Raw genomic sequence first — 18,091 nt, 5'->3', positions numbered from 1 at the left:
GAAAAAACAATTATAGTAAAGAAAAGTTATTCTGATTCACTAAATACTCAGATCTTTCACTTAAATCCTAACTATGTGACATGTAAAATAGAAACATAGTGTTTTATGCATTAGAGGCTTCTGAAAAGTTGCATATTTATCAAATGACTTTAAATTCTATTTTAAAAGCAGTTATTCAGAGAAATGATACTATGGCAATAAAGCATACCCTTCTGTAGAAAAAAAAATTTATTTATAACATGAATAACCATGCCCTAATTTCTCTTCTTAGTTTTACATACACATTTTTATGTCTAAAGTCTGATAAAAGGCTATTCCACTATTCTGATAATAGCATTAGAGGTTGGGATCAGCAATGATTTTTACAAATATCAGCTTATATTATTTTATATAACTCTAGGGCTCATTTTTAACCTGGTTCAAGTTTTGTTTTTTTGTTGTGTGACCCCGGCAAGCCACCTCTCTTAAGCCTCATTTTTATTTTTCTATAAAATGGAGATAGTATGCCCCACCTATTTTGTGAGTTTTGGGAACAAATGAGATAGATGTTAGGTATGTAAAATTCTTTGTAAATTCTAAGATGCTGCATAAGTGTGATAAGCCTAATTTTTTTTTTTTGTGTCTCCATTAGAATATAAGCTTTTTGATGGCAAGAACTATTTTTGCGTTTCTGTGTATCTTCCAAGTATGTAGTTTAGCATAGTACATAACAGTAATAAGAGCTTAATAAATTCCTGTTGATGTTTATTCAGCTAAAATGTGAATTTTCTCTATTTTTTCTTTTGAAATTATACCCCTAAAAATGACTGACCTTAAGTTTTAAATTTGTCTGTTCATTCTTAATCAATATGATTAAATTGCTCTAATCTTAAAGAATAAATTACAGCATTTGTTTCAAGTTTGTGCAAAGCAAATTATTTGCCATTTAATTCTTCTGAGGTTAGTTTATTTTCCCTCTAATATAGGACCTTCATATTTTGTATTACATGCCGTTGAAGACCATTCATTAAACTTTGTTACAAAATCACTAATTTATGCAAAAAAATTTGAACTTTTAGCTGAAATGTATTCAATTTTTATAAAATGCAAGCTGTCTTTATATAGAAGAAAAACTAATCTTCAAATTATTCTAGATAGTGTTAAAAATAATAATATAAGGGGTGACCTTTAAAGCCGTATAACAAGTCCCTGGTTGGTAACAACTTCAAAGTCTTCCTCTCATGTTAGCTATTGAGTCAGTATGTGCATCTATCAGTCTAGCAAATATAAATTAGTAATTTTCCACACATGTCAGTGAAGGCATTTTTAACTAGGTGGTAGAATTTGTTGACTACCAAATTAGATCCATTATTTGTTGTAGAAATCTTTTCAGTTGACATTTTCTGATCTAATCCAATGACAAGATAACCAAATAGTTATCCCAGTGGGTTTTGATAGTTTGTCCAATGGCCGGTCTAAAGGTAATACTTCCACTTTCCATTTTAAAAATGAGAATATGTTCTCTGCTGATTTGTGGCATATGACCTTGTAGAGAAGTGATATTGCACATAGTCCTGCTTGTGCTATCCTTTCTACATCTGCCTCTCAAGGGCCCACTATAGCAGCAGTTCCTCCCTGCCTCACAACTCCACTCCCTTTAGTTCGATGTCAACTACCATGTGATCATGGTAAGTATAAATAAATTAAAAGTATATATTAAAAAGTTATCCCCTCCCAGCCCCATTTTTCTTTCCATGTAAAAAGGACCAAATCTTTGATTGCTAAAACAGTTAAGTCACACATCCAAATGTTGAATTAAAATGTATCTTTTAAACTCAAATTGAAAAATCAAATCATCGGTTCCGCTTCCGGGAGCCAGGATGGCGGAGTGAAAAGGTAGCCGCTCTCACTCTCCCCTGTCAACCTCTGAAAACCCAGAAAATATCACCCCAGAAAAAAAAAAACCCAACCCTGGAACACCTGAACTAGAAGAAAGACAAGGAGCAGCAGTGCAGTGCCTCAGCAAAAACAAGGGGCCCCAGGCGGATAAGTACCCTGTGGCATTCGTCTGAAAGGAGGTGAAGAAAATAACCTAAAGGCTGATTCCAACCCAACACCAGGTGAGCTGTAGAAGCCCTGAAGCCCCACATTGTGAAGAGATCCTGAAGCCCAGGTGGTAGAGCAGGCAAACACCAACAGCTGGACCTCCGTGAGGGGGGAGGGGAGGAACTGGCGGAAACCAGCTCAGAAAACCACCAGGAGCCTCGGCACTCCACCGCAAAGGAATCTCCCGGTGCATTAGGAGAAAGGAGGGAGACAACACTGCAGGGGGCCCCAGGCGGATAAACATCCTGCAGCAGCCATCTAAAAGGAGCAGAAGAAAGCTAAAGGAAAGGAAAAGCAGGCAACCTAGAATTGCCTGAAAGTTCCAGCCTTGCTGATTCTAGCCCAACACAAGGTAAGCTGCCAGAAACCTACAGCCTCCAGTTCCCAGCATAAGAGGCCCCAGAACGCAAAGCCAGTGACCAAGACCTAGGCCCCCAACACGACAAGCTTGGGTCAGTACCCTCTGTGCCCCAGCAGGAGAGCTCAATCTCTTTAAAGGCCAGGGAATAAAGAAACACCATGAGTAAAAAGAAACGTACCATAGATTCATATTATGAGAAGAGTGAAGATCAAGACAGAAATTCTGAAGAGGACAACATTGTCAACAAACCCACATCTGCAACAACAAAAGGGAATATGAACTGATCTGAAGCCCAAAAAGCCTTCTTAGAAGAGCTCAAGAAGGATTTTAATAGTCAAATGAGAGAGGTAAAGAGTCCTTCAAAAATACAATTGGCCAATTGGAAAAAAAATACACTGAAGAAAACAAGTCCCTAAAAAACACAATTGGCCAATTGAAGAAGGAAGGACAAAATAACAGAAGAGTACACTGAAGAAACAAGTCCCTAAAAAACACAATTGGCCAGTTGAAGAAGGAAGTACAAAAACTAACAGAAGAAAACAATCTGTTAAAAACTAGAATTGGACAAATGGAAACTAATGTCTCTATGAGAGAGCAAGAATCAGTCAAACAGAAACAAAAAAATGAAAAAATAGATGAAAATGTAAAATACCTCATCAGTAAAACAACACCTGGAAAATCGACTCAGGAGAGACAATTTAAAAATTATTGGACTACCTGAAAATCATGATGAAAAAAAGAGCCTGGACAGTATCTTTCAGGAAATCATAAAGGAAAACTGCCCAGAAGTCCTAGAACCAGAAGGGAAAATAACCATAGAAAGAATCCACCGATCACCACCTGAAAGAGATCCCAAATTGACAATGCCAAGAAATATAATAGCAAAATTCCAAAATTACCAGATGAAAGAGAAGGTGCTGCAAGCAGCCAGAAAGAAAGAATTTAAATATCATGGAACCACAGTCAGGATTACACAGGACCTTGCAGCTTCTACATTAAAAGACCGCAGGGCATGGAACATGATATTCCTAAGGCAAAGGAGCTTGGAATGCAGCCAAGGATCAATTACCCAGCAAAAATGAGCATCATTTTTCAAGGGAGGAGGTGGATATTCAACGAAATAGGAGACTTCCAAACTTTCCTGATAAAAAGACCAGAGCTCAACAAAAAATTTGATCTTCAAGTACAGGACTCAAGAAGGACTTAAAAAGGTAAATGGGACAGAAGGATACAATATGTTGTTAATAAAGGGGGGGGGGCTGTTTAAACCCCTACAAGGGAATATGAGACTTGCAACCCTTGAGAACTGTATTGTTATTACACCTTGTTAAAGGAGTATACATAAAGAGGGTGGATATTAGTTGACTTTGATGTAATGATAAAAAAAATCTAATCAAGTGGGTTAAATGGATCCAAATAAGTGGATCAATCTGATCTTAGAAAAGTACTGAGAAAGGAGGAGGCAGACAAGGGTAAATTACATTACAGGAAAAGACACAAAATCCTATTACAGCAGAGGGAAAGAAGGGGGGGAGCATTGTTTGAACCTTACTCTCATCAGATTTGGCTCAAGAAGGGCATAATATAATCAGTTAGGTATAGAAATCTAACTTGCCCTATAGGCAGTAGGAGGGAAAAGGGGAAAGAAAAGGGAGGGGGAAAGAAGGGAGGGAAGAGCAGTAAGACTAAAGGGGAAGAAGAGGGAAAGGGATAATAAAATGGGGAAGGGACTTAAGGAGGCGGTGGTCAAAAGCAAAACACTAGTGAAGGGGAGAAAGGAGAAAGAAAAGCATAAATGGGGGAGAAAGGATGGAGAAAAAGACACAGATAGTAATCATAACTGTGAATGTGAATGGGATGAACTCTCCCATAAAACGGAAACGGATTGGAGAATGGATTAAAAACCATAATCCTACAATATGTTGTTTACAGGAAACACATTTGAAAAAGAGTGACACATACAGGGTAAAGGTAAAAGGCTGGAGCAGAATATATTATGCTCAGCTGAAGTAAAAAAAGCAGGGGTAGCAATCCTGATCTCAGACAAAGCAAAAGCAAAAATAGATCTAATCAAAAGAGAAGGAAGGAAACTACATCCTGCTAAAAGGCACCATAGACAATGAAGTAATATCATTACTAAATATATATGCACCAAATGGTATAGCATCCAAATTCTTACAGGAGAAGTTCAGGGAGTTACAGGAAGAAATAGACAGCAAAATTATACTAGTGGGGGACCTGAACCTCCCCTCTCGCACTAGATAAGTCTAACCACAAAATAAACAAGAAAGAAGTTAAGGAGGTGAATAGAACATTAGAAAAGTTAGGTATGATAGACCTCTGGAGAAAACTGAATGGGGATAGAAAGGAATATACTTTTTTCTCAGCAGTACATGGCACATACACAAAAATTGAGCATGTACAAGGGCATCAAAACCTCACAATCCAGTGCAGAAAGGCAGAAATATTAAATGCATCCTTTTCAGATCATGATGCAATAAAAATTATATGTAATAAAGGGCCATGGAAAGATAGACTAAAAAATAATTGGAAACTAAATAATCTAATCCTAAAAAATGATTGGGTCAAACAACAAATCATAGAAACAATCAATAATTTCATTCAAGAGAATGACAATAATGAGACAACATACCAAAACCTATGGGATGCAGCGAAAGCAGTTCTTAGGGGAAGTTTTATATCTCTAAATGCTTACATAAATAAAATAGAAAAAGAGGAGATTAATGAATTGGGCATACAACTAAAAAAACTAGAAAAAGAACAAATTAAAAATCCTCAACTAAACACCAAATTAGAAATATTGAAAACCAAAGGAAAAATTAATAAATTGAAATTAAGAAAACTATTGAACTAATAAATAAAACTAAGAGCTGGTTTTATGAAAAAACAATAAAATAGATAAGCCTTTGGTTAATTTAATTAAAAAAAAGAAAGAAGAAAACCAAATTACTAGTATCAAGAATGAAAAGGGCGAAGCTACCACCAAGGAAGAGGAAATTAAAACAATAATTAGGAATTATTTTGCCCAACTATATGCCAACAAATTTGACAATCTTAGTGAAATGGATACATATTTACAAAAATATTTGCCCAGATTAACCGAAGAGGAAGTAAAATACTTAAATAACCCCATCTCAGAAAAAGAAATTGAACAAGCCATTGATGAACTCCCTAGGAAAAAATCTCCAGGGCCAGATGGATTTACATGTGAATTCTATCAAACATTTAAAGAACAATTAATTCCAATACTATATAGACTATTTGGGAAAATAGGTGAAGAAGGAGTCTTACCAAATTCTTTTTATGATACAAATATGGTGTTGATACCTAAACCAGGAAGAGTCAAAATAGAGAAAGAAAATTATAGACCAATTTCTCTAATGAATATAGATGCAAAAATTTTAAACAAAATATAGCAAGTAGATTGCAGCAACTTATCACAAGAATAATACACTATGACCAGGTAGGATTTATACCAGGAATGCAGGGTTGGTTCAATATTAGGAAAACTATCAGCATCATTGAGCATATCAACAACAAAACCAACAGAAACCACATGATCATCTCAATAGATGCAGAAAAAGCTTTTGATAAAATACAACACCCATTCCTATTAAAAACACTAGAAAGCATAGGTATAAATGGAGTCTTCCTTAAAATAATAAACAGCATATATCTAAAACCTTCAGCAAGCATTATATGTAATGGGGACAGGCTAGAAGCATTTCCAATAAGATCGGGGTGAAACAAGGATGTCCATTATCACCACTGTTATTCAATATTGTACTGGAAACCTTAGCTTTAGCAATAAGAGAAGAAAAAGAAATTGAAGGCATTAGAATAGACAAAGAAGAAACAAAGCTATCACTCTTTGCAGATGACATGATGATATACTTAGAGAATCCTAGAGAATCAAGTAAAAAACTACTTGAAATAATAAACAACTTTAGCAAAGTTGCAGGCTATAAAATAAACCCACATAAATCATCAGCATTTCTATATATTACCAACAAAGCCCAACAGCAAGAGATAGAAAGAGAAATCCCATTTAAACTTACTGTAGACATTATAAAATATTTAGGAGTCTACCTCCCGAAACAAACCCAGGAACTCTATGAACACAATTACAAAACACTTTTCACACAAATAAAATCAGATCTAAATAATTGGAAAAACATCAGTTGCTCATGGGTAGGCCGAGCTAATATAATAAAATGACAATCCTACCTAAGCTAATTTACTTATTCAGTGCCATACCAATCAAACTACCAAAAAATTATTTTATAGAGTTAGAAAAAATAATAACAAGATTCATTTGGAAAAACAAAAGGTCCAGAATATCAAAGGAACTAATGAAAAGAAATGCAGGGGAAGGTGGCCTAGCAATTCCAGATCTTAAATTGTATTATAAAGCAGCAATCATCAAAACTGCTTGGTACTGGCTAAGAAATAGGGAGGTGGATCAGTGGAATAGGTTAAATATGCAAGACACAGTAGTCAATGACTATAGTAATCTATTATTTGATAAACCCAAAGACCCCAGCTTCTGGGATAAGAACCCACTCTTTGAAAAAAACTGCTGGGAAAACTGGAAAAGAGTATGGCAGAAACTAGGCATAGACCCAAATCTCACACCATATACCAAAATAAAGTCAAAATGGGTTCAGGACTTAGATATAAAGGCTGATACCATAAGTAAACTGGAGAACAAGGAATAGTTTACCTATCAGATCTATGGAGAACAGAAGAATTCATGACCAAACAGGAGATAGAGAACATTATGAAAAGCAAAATGGATAATTTTGATTACATTAAATTGAAAAGTTTTTGCACAAACAAAGCCAATGCAACTAAGATTAGAAGGAAGGTAGAAAATTGGGAAAGAATTTTTACAACCAGTCTCTCTGATAAAGGCCTCATTTCTAAAATATATAGAGAATTAAGACAAATTTATAAGAACACAAGCCATTCCCCAATTGATAAATGGTCAAAGGATATGAACAGACAGTTCTCAGATGAAGAAATTAAAGCCATCTATAGTCATATGAAAAAATGCTCTAAATCATTATTGATTAGAGAAATGCAAATCAAAACAACTCTGAGGTACCACATCACACCTATCAGATTGGCCAACATGACAAAACAGGAAAATGATAAATGTTGGAGAAGATGTGGGAAAATTGGAACACTAATGCATTGTTGGTGGAGTTGTGAAATGATCCAACCATTTTGGAGAACAATTTGGAACTATGCCCAAAGGGCTACAAAAATGTGCATACCCTTTGATCCAGCAATAGCACTTCTAGGGCTATATCCCAAAGAGATCAAACAAATGGGAAAAGGACCCACATGTACAAAAATATTCATAGCAGCTCTTTTTGTGGTGGCAAAGAATTGGAAATTGAGAGGATGCCCATCAACTGGGGAATGGCTGAGCAAGTTGTGGTATATGAATGTAATGGAATACTATTGTGCTATAAGAAATGATGAACAGGCTGACTTCAGAAAAACCTGGAAAGACTTATATGGTCTGATGCTGAGTGAAGTGAGCAGAACCAGAGGACTTTGTACACAATAGCAGCCACGTTATGCAATGACTAAGAATGTTAAACTGAACCCTTCTCAGCATTATGAGGATCTAAGACATTTCCAGAGGTCTCGGGATGGAAAATGCTGTTCACATTCAAAGAAAGAACTATGGAAGTCGAATCGCTCTCACTTATTTTTACCTTCTGCTGAGTTTTGTTTCATCTTTCTGATGGTTCCTCCTATTGGTTTTAATATTTACTTACAACTTCACTAACGTGGAAATATGTTTAATGGGTATGTAAATGTAAAGCCTATGTCAGATTGTGCACCGTCTTGGGAGGGTGGGGGGGAGAAAAAGGGAGAAAAAAGTTTTCAACTCAAAAGCATCTGGAAAAAAAATTAAAAAAATAAAAAAGAGATTTTGAAAAGAAAAAGAAAAATCAAATCATCTTAATGGATATTATTTTGATTATATTTGATTAATTATCATTTTGATGATATTGAGAGAGAGTAGAAATGAGTTTTGACAGTTTTTGACAGATCAACCCACAAGCAGTATCATCACTTAAATCTTCATGGAGAGTTAGTAGGAGTCATTATTTCAAGGGTAATACCCTGTTAGTGGAAAATATATGTTGACTCTATCTGAAGATGTGCATTCCAAAGTCCAATATTAGGAGTTTGTCTAGGCCAACTTTTTAGTGTTCACTTTTCACATGTTCTTAATGAAGTAAGTTGATTGTGCAATTTTTAAAAATTATGTAAATTTAAAACTCCCCTGATATATTGTTTCATTTATACCCAAAACTATGATCTCTAATGAAGGCAGTGACTGTATTTATATTTTGGATTCCACATAGCATTTATCATGTAGGACTAATATGTATTTGCTGATTGAATGAACACATGAAGACTGGTCACCCTTTGTGGTATTTAGAGACTTTGATTTTAACTCAGCTAGCAAAAAGCCACATAGGTCAACAATGTTTCCTTTGCCCATATTTTGGATTAAAGTATTTAAAATATACTTGAATTGTGTTACTCTGTTTGAAACATTCGGCCCAATAGCATAGGATCATGAATCCAAACCCTTCATTTTACAGATACCCAGAAGTGGCTTGCCCAGGGTCACACAGCTTTAAGTGTCTGAGGTGGAATTCAAACCCCAATGCTCAAAGTTTTATGGGGTTTTTTTTAATTAATATTTCAATTGTATTAATGATTACATATTCCAGTAGATTGCAACGAATGCTGTGCTTATTATGCTTCCTTCTCATAGTCTTCCTCCCCGGAGGTCAAGGAAGGGACCCAAAAACTTGTTCAGACTCCTTAGTGAAGAAATAAATTTAGTGTTCCTGAAGAGTCAGACACTAAACAACAGAACAACAAAAAATTTTGGAACCTTGTGCGTAACTTTATACTCACCATTTCTAGCTTCTAGAAATTCACTGTTTTCCCTGATCTATGTTTAGTATGTTTTTGAGATTGCAAATGTATAGTGACCCTTTGAGAAAGCAAATGCGTAGTGTTAACTTGTCATGGAATAGCAAAAATACCAGTTGGGGGTGGGGGCGTAGTGGAGGAAAAGGGACAATAGTTGTGGAAGAGAAAATAAATAGCAAAAATAAGTCAGAGAACAGATTCTTCTACTAGATTATTCTGTTGCCAAAAATCCTAATTTACTGAATTACATGACTTCATCCTTGATTAAAATTATAAATTCAAGTCCCCCAAAGACAATATACATTGATTATGTGCTTTTCTTCTGCCATAATTATATCAAGCATGAAAAAAATTTCTTCTGACTGTGCTTCTCCCATTCAGGGGTGTGTGTGTGTGTGTGTGTGTGTGTGTGTGTGTGTGTGTGTGTGTGTGTGTGTGTGTGTGTGTGTGTGTATGTAGGACATATTTACAGAAACAGTTTGGGTGACTTACCCAAGGTATTAATAGCTGGTAATGTAGTTGTGTTTAAAACCCAGGGGCTTGGGACTCATCTGTTTTGTGGTGTAGTATTCTGCTACTACCACATGTTCTGTCTTAAATGTATAAAAGAATCTGTTATTTAAAAGAATATTAGACTAGATCTTTAGGTAAAATGAGTAACCATACTTTAAGGTTCTCAACTTGATAAATCTAAAATGCCATGTATCAATTTTGTCTAAAAAGATTCTACCTATATCTGTATCTAAATTTATAGTATCATTATTGATTTGGTTTGGCAATTATTCGTACACACACACACACACACACACACACACACACACATCTAGGGAGTTTTACAAAGCTTAAGACATGCTACCAGCTGTCATTGTCTTCCAAAAGATTCAGGTAAGTGGAGGAACATGAGAAAATGAAGAATGTGGACCAACAGCTAGGGAATAGTGTGGCAGGAGAATAGGCAAAGTTACTGGAACCCCAGACTGTAGGATAGCCACAGGATGTCCTCTAGGTGTGTGGAATGGGTTAGCTTTTTTTTTTTTTGCCACCTGACATTTTAACACTAATCTGTTTAAGTGTTGCTTCATAGGTAAATATTAGGGTCTTTATTCAATGCAGAGTCATTAATTGAATTTACATCACCTCATAGAACACAATCTGAAAATCATTCAACATATTTAAATGAGTGAGCATCTACTATACACTAAGCAATATGCCGGCTACCGTGAGAGAAACGGAAGAATCATAAGAGATAGTCTCTGATCTCCATTTGATTTCAAGTTAGGAAGTTAAGATATAAAATCAAAGAGAACAATTCTGTCTAATCCATGATACTTCACTTTTTGATTCTCCTCTTTCCCTGAACAGACCTTTGCTTCTTTTACTGACATCTTCATCCACCTACTCCCTAATTATGAATAGCCCTCCCCTACCAAATATCTATTCCTTTTGGATGTAATGGGATATTGAAGCTGGAGAGGATGCTGGAGATTATCTAGTCCTATGTCCTCATTTCACATACAAGAAAACTATACCACAGAGGTGAAATAGTATGTCCCAGTCACACATGTCTTAGAGTGAAAGCTAAATGATCTGTTGATAGTTTAGCTGGGATCCTTGGCCAATTATGTTTTGAATTAGATGGACTTTTGATATCTCTTCCATTTGAGTTTCAGATTTTCTATAAAGAAAGAAGTTGAAGAGAGTATGGTCTTAAGAGATCCCTTCCCCCTATCCCTTCACTACTAAAGTTATTGGCAAAATGCCTTCAAATATTTAGGTGCTGCAAAGGCTGTTTTTGAGAAGAGTAGCTAATAGTATGATTTTGAAAATCCCTGTGTGCTGTAGTAAATTTTTATTAACAGGAGGGACCTTTTATAAGAGCTATAGAACAGAGATGTCAAACTTGGCCTTGCAAAACTCCCAAGTGGGACCTGAACAAAATAAAAGCCAGTACAAGATAGATAATGTTCATTTATGTTTGTTTTGGTTTTTTTAAGGGAATTGGGGTTAAGTGACTTGCCCAGGGTCACACAGCTAGTAACTGTTAAGTATTTGGTCTGAGGCCAGATTTGAACTCAGTTCCTCCTGACTTCAGGGCCGGTACTCTATCCACTGCGCCACCTAGCTGCCTGGATAATGTTCATTTATGGTTGTCTAAGTCAAGATATTCCCTATGGGTTTTCAATTTGAGTTTAACACCACTGCTGTAGAACATCCAAATCATCCCAACCCTCCCCTCTTCTAAATACCAGGTTGGGGTTCATTCATTGTCTCAGCAAACACTTATATTAGGTACTCAAAATTATTGTTTAACTATCTTAAGTTTAAGACTCTTAATAGCTATGTGACTCCAGGCAGGTCACTTGACCTCTGTTTGCCTCATTTTCCTCATGTACAAAATTAAGATGATAGCACCTACCTCTCAGGTTGTTATGAGGACCAGATGAGATCATTGTAAAGCATTTAGCATAGTGCTAGGCACATGGTAAGTCCAGAGAAGAAAAGACTTGGGGAGAGAGCAATAATCATATTTTAAGTGTTTATTTGAAAGATTATTATGTCTAAGAGAAATGAGATTTATATTTTTATTTTTATCATTATTAACATTTAACATTTCATATTGCTGACATATTTTAAGTCAAATTTATCATTTAGGTGTACTTTTGTGAGCTTTATATATACTTTGTTGGAGCTTCTCACAATCAATATTATTTGCGCCCATTTTATAGGATTTAACAAAATGTTATTATTTGTAGTGAGTATAGAAGTTTATGCTTGTTGCAGCTTTGTTTTATGTCATGTCTATCATATCAGTGTTTTGTTTTGGTTTTTAGGAGTTCCTAAGTCAGAAGTATAGCCTACATTGTTGGAAAATACAGTACCAACATTTGGGTTATTGGGGGCAACTTAACATAAAACAAGCCTGTGAGCTAGTTTCTATTTATCTTTTGATCTTTCTTTAGCAAAACAAATGCGCAGATTCTTACCTGACTGTGTTCCAGGTAGGAGGTCTCATTTGCCCTTACGGTTTCTTTCCTTTATCTCCACTTCATAGCAAATTAGAAAGGAAAAAAAAAGCATAGATAATAAGCTGCTTGTACTTTTTGACCTGAAGAATTGTTTTTTTTTTTTACTGCTTTATACTTCCCTCTTCCCTCTAATTTTTTTTTTGCTGATAAATGGAATTAAAAGTGTTTGACAACTAACCAAAAAACAAATGTAGTAGTGTTCATATGTTAAAAGGGAATATTACACTTTCCAAAAAATTCAGACTACTGAAGGGAAAGTCATTTTTAAGTTAATGGAAATTCTTAATTATAAGATATTTACAAAATTGAGTAGAGTTTAAAGACCTTGACAAATGAGAAATAGAATTGCTCAAAAACAGTGAAATACAATAGCAAAAATCCTGCTTACCATTTATATGGCACTTCGAAGTTTGCAAAACACTCTAAACACATTGTCTCATTTGAGGCTCACAAAAGCCCTTTTGAAGGGAGTACTGCAGATCAAATGGAAAGACTTCCCCATTTTTCAGATGAGGAAACTCACACTTCCTGATTTTAGAATTAGCACTCCATCCAGAATGTGCTGTTCTGTCTTTCATTTAGAAGACACTATATAGAAGCAAAACAAGGTGAATAAAATAGGAATGAAATAAAATTGCACATAATGATAGCATCCATTTATGCAGTGCTTCGAAGTTTGCAAAGCATTTTACAAATATAATTTAATGATCTAAGAAGGGCTGTTAAAAAAAGAAAAATTGCAGTATATTTAGGCATTAGTCAAATCCTAAATTAAGTATTAACTCAAGTTTTTGCCCCTGTGTTTTAAGAGAGCTATGGGGAAGTTTTAAAGCCTGTGGAAGAAAAGCAGAGGAAAATTTTCTTTAGTACTTCAGAAGATGTGTGGTGTCCTCATTTTGGGCATTTCCTCCATGGAAGCCTTAGTGGATGATGAGGCAATGGAAGTGCAGTAGAAAGAAAACCTGGGTTCAGAATGAAAAAGGCCTTGCTCTCTGAATGTCCTGGCACTCCTGCTCTCCTGCCTGGGTGTCTGTAGGCAAAGCACTAACCCTCTCTCAGGACTCATCCCTGCAGGTATAAAGCGGGGGTGGGGTAAAGATCTTGCCTTAGGAGCCCACCCTGGTTACTGTGGGCACACATTGGATCATAGAGCACATCCCCATAGTCTCCATTTTAAGCTTTAAGATCTATGTCTATTAAGGCTTAAAACTGTATGAAGACTTTTGGGACTCCCTCTGTATACAGGGTGCTTTGTAAGCTGTAGAGCTCTACACCAGGAATCCAAGGAGTCTATAGGGATCCCCTGTACAGATGAGCTAAGGTGTTGTTTAATAAATCATTGTGACCAAAAACGTTCATGAGCTGGTGGCCAGTGGTTTGGTGATGAGCCTCTCTGAATTCAGTCTGCTCATGGGACAATTATCTGTCACACGAACTTTATTCAAAACCTTCCAACCTGATAGGCCCAGCCAGAGAACAAAGGGTCACCATCATGATAAAGCATCAGAGGGGGAGACCTTCAGTGCTTGTAAATGTGGAAAAATTTGGTGGACTTGCCATCACAAGAATGGTGGTCAAGTCTCAGACCTGCTGTTGCTGTTTGGTGGTTAGATGACCCTTGGATTCTATCTCATCTTTATTTCCATAACTACCAAAGCATATAATCTTGGATCAAATAACGAATTCATCATTGAAAGATTTGGATCACAAATTTTTAAAGAAAAAGGATTTTTAAAACAATTACTATATCGTTCTATTTGTGAAGCCTTGCTGATTGTCTCCTGACATTCTGATATCCTAAAGCAATTCATGATTTTGGGGGGGCATAGAGACATAGTAAATACATGGTCACATCTTCATTAGAATTTTTATTCTATTTAAAAAGATGATTATCATGCCTTTTACATGATTAATAGGTTTTTATAATCTGTTGAATCAAAGCATCTATGATGTATTCATTATAGTAATATATCAGTATTTCCCCAAACTGAAGACTTTCTCGTATTTGAAATTTCATTTTTTTGTTGATGAGGAAAAATGTTTACATGTCTGTGTGTATACATATATATGTATATACACATGCATATATAGATATACACACACATATACACATGTACAAATGTATATATCTTTATTGTCTCTAAAAACATAAATGCCCCCCAAAATCATGAATTGCTTCAGAATATTTGAAAAGAGACGATTAGTGAGGCTTGACAAGTAAACTGTATGTTTTGGTACTTCTTCAAAGGAGAATTTAATTTTAAATAAGTTTTCTGTTATTGCTTTCTTTGAATAATGTAAAACATGTTTGAAGTACCTCTGAAATTATGTTGAAGGGAGTATTGTTTTGGATTTAAGCCTTCTGATTTGGTAAAGTTTGGGGAGCTATATTTCAATATCCTGTACAATTGGTTAATGAAAGAACTAATTTAGTACATGGAAATACTAATTTCACAATAATTTTATTATTTTTTCTCACTGTTTTATATTTCTTTCTTGAATAATGTCACTTATTTGTTTCAAGTATCATTTTATTAATTGAATTGCTGATTCTTTTTTCCAAGCAAAAAAGGCTTTACATATATACTGTGTTCCTATTGAGTTGGACTTCAAACTGAACTATAAAAGTGGGGAATCTGAACTAATTACTTTGAATATGTATTTGCTTTTTGTGAAGAGAACATCTGTTTGGTCCTATTTAATGTTTTGTGTTGCTGTATCTTACAATGGTGGTAATCAGTTTTAAATGTCATTGGTTCCTCTCTTTACTAAAATATTGCTGGGAAATCAACCCCAAGGTTGATTTATGACTGACTAAACCAGTTTTAAAACTTCATACCTAGAAACTCTACCAAATTATCTTTCGTTTCTGCTCTGTTAATGACACCACTTAACAGGTTAATATATTATATTCCTTTCTAGATGAGCCAACCAGCCCAAGCATTGATCATGATATTGCACACATTCCTGCTTCAGCTGTCATTTCGGCATCCACCTCTCATGTACCCACTATAGCAACGATTCCTCCCAGCCTTACAACTTCAGCCCCTTTAATTCGCCGTCAGCTGTCACACGACCATGGTAAGTATAAATTAATAAAGGCCTAGAGCCAATTCTACCTTCAATATTTTTATCTACAAGGTCATAATATTTTATGATTTCATCATCATTGCAACAACTCAAAACCCCAATTCTGTGCATCTAAATGTTCAATTTTATGTGTAGGATCTGTTGGGCCCATCCTAGATGGCCAGCGCAACTCAAAAACTGAGAGATCAAAATCATATGATGAAGGCCTGGATGATTATAGAGAAGAGGCCAAAGGGTGAGTACTGGGTGTTTACTGTGAGACACTCACACATACCTCTCTTAGAGAGACTTTGAGATGTTCCATTTTAGATTTTCTCATCTATGACATTGAAAAGCTAAAAACCGAAATTACCTCTAATAAATATATACCTTTTGTCAAATGATGTACAGAATGAATAGACTAATTTGAAGTCCTGTAAGTACACCTACAAGTTTTCCTTTTCCTTTTGGACTTTCAAGGAAGATCAGGTAGTTACTTATGAGGCAATATTTAAAGGAATAGGAAGATGCCATGCCATTCATTCTCATTCTCCCTAGAGCTTACCACTTTAAATGACAGTAAGGCACCTAGAATCCTGGTCGCCACTACCAGATGATTGTAATTTGTCTCTTAGGGATCCTTAATATACTTAAATTAAGAAAAATAAGTTTATAAAACTGAGAGGCTACTTCTTTAATTATGTTTTCATTCACCCTTGGAAAAAAATCCTTTTAGAATACTATTGAATGTACATTTTATTGAATGTTATCTCTCCCATATAACACATTTGAAATACCCTTTTGTTTCTGAGCTACCTTTTTGTATGTGTGATAGATAATCAGATACCGTTTATTTCCCCCAACAGGTCTTTTAAGCATGTATCTAGCTTGAAGGGAATCAAGGTAGGTATTTATTATTCAAGTATACTATAGATGATTCTGTTTAGTTTTTATGATTGTAGCTCTCTCATTTTGATCATGGAATTGAATGCAAGCAGTCAGCCTACTAATACTTAAATATTTTGAGATTTTTCTTCAGTGAGCTCTCAAAATATTGCAAAATAGTAAATGTAAGCTCAATTCTTCATCCAATCTTTAGAGAATACATACTTATCAAGAATATTACCTCAAACATTCTTCCTAATATTCCTAAATTATTTAAGGTAAATGTGAAAAAAACTTAGATGTATAATATTGATGGCAATGAAATTCATCATTTCTGCTGCTTTTCTATTACACTATCAAAAGCCTTCATAACCAAATGTATATGATTTCATTAAGATATTTTCTGAGGACTTTGTACAAAAGTAAATTCCACTTTGACTCTCAATCCTCTAGGTGACCCTCTAAGACTATAAATTGCAGAAAATTTGCTGACCTACCTAGGTGGAGGGAGTTTCAGTTAGTGAGAATTGGTAAGAGAAGGTAGGTACAGCTACCCAGTGCTTAGGAGCTGCTAAAGAGGTTGTCAAAGAATGCATTCATTAGGTTCTAACCAAGTTAGTTGAAATCACTTACAAGGAATTGGAAAGTTGAGTACTAAAGATCTCACAGGCCTACATTCCTTCTTTACACAGATTATTTTAAAGGGGAAAATAGAAGACATCTTATTATGTTTTTGTGTTTTTCTGTAGGTCTTAGACAGCCAAAAATCTTCTGAAGACTCTGGGTCCAGAAAAGATTCCTCTTCTGAGGTATTTAGTGATGCTGCCAAGGAAGGATGGCTCCATTTTCGACAGCTTGTCACTGATAAGGGGAAGGTACTAAAATTGAAAGCTGTTCTTCAGTGTCCAAACTAATTAAACACGTGGCAAATTAACCTTTAAAATCTGTAGCTATCCAGGGCAAAAACATCAACAAGAATTCAATCATTCATTTGCCTACTTCTCCAAATCCAAACGTTTGACTATTTTGAGACATTGTGACTGGTTTTGAATTGTATACTGTAGTCCACATACTAGAACAATATAGATGTAAAGTTCCTGGAAAGGAAGGAATGTTCTTAGCTCTGATTGGGATATGTTAATCCACATAGTACACATTTTAAAAATACCATTTTTCAGTTATACACATTACCAGGCTCCTAATCCTTTTCTAGTATAAATCTGTTGTAATTTCACTTCTTTATAAATTAAATTGTAAGTTTTCTCTAAATACTATAACCTTCAGAGAAAATCTCACTGTAAAAAATTGCCAAGTGTCCACAGGCCAACTTAATCATGAGTAAAAGTTCCTTTCAGTGATAAAGATCTTTACAGGTCATCATAATAAATTTGTTGTCTGTTTGGATAGTATCGTTTGCTCTAAAATTATTGAATATTTTTTTCAATTCTATTCATTTTTTGTTCACTTTAGAAGGTGGATTCTCGTGGCCAAGCTAGTTCAATCTTATGCTGCAATGTTTGTCAGTCCTCACTTCCTCCAAAAACACCCCCTTCTGCCCCTGCCTCATTCTGCGTGTGGATGGCAGTATACATATATTGTAAAGTTGTTTCATTTATACTTCCTCGTGTAGGTTGTTGGCTCCTCAAAAACAGGGATACTATCGCACGTTTAT

General features: G+C 35.3%; 1 protein-coding gene across 1 annotated transcript in view; it reads left to right on the top strand.

Annotated features, from left to right (window-relative positions):
* The window catches only part of LOC110202183 (rho GTPase-activating protein 21-like), a 151,304-nt gene that overhangs the window by 116,062 nt on the left and 17,151 nt on the right, over window positions 1-18,091 (top strand). Inside the window, 4 exon segments of the mRNA XM_020978219.2 lie at window positions 15,388-15,546; window positions 15,691-15,790; window positions 16,401-16,437; window positions 17,169-17,294. Of these exon segments, the coding sequence (XP_020833878.1) occupies window positions 15,388-15,546; window positions 15,691-15,790; window positions 16,401-16,437; window positions 17,169-17,294 (422 nt within the window).

The sequence above is a fragment of the Phascolarctos cinereus genome, unplaced genomic scaffold (assembly GCF_003287225.1).
Source record: "Phascolarctos cinereus isolate Bilbo 61053 unplaced genomic scaffold, phaCin_HiC Scaffold_1;HRSCAF=81, whole genome shotgun sequence".
Taxonomy (NCBI): domain Eukaryota; kingdom Metazoa; phylum Chordata; class Mammalia; order Diprotodontia; family Phascolarctidae; genus Phascolarctos; species Phascolarctos cinereus.
This window is presented reverse-complemented; position numbering and strand designations above follow the sequence as displayed.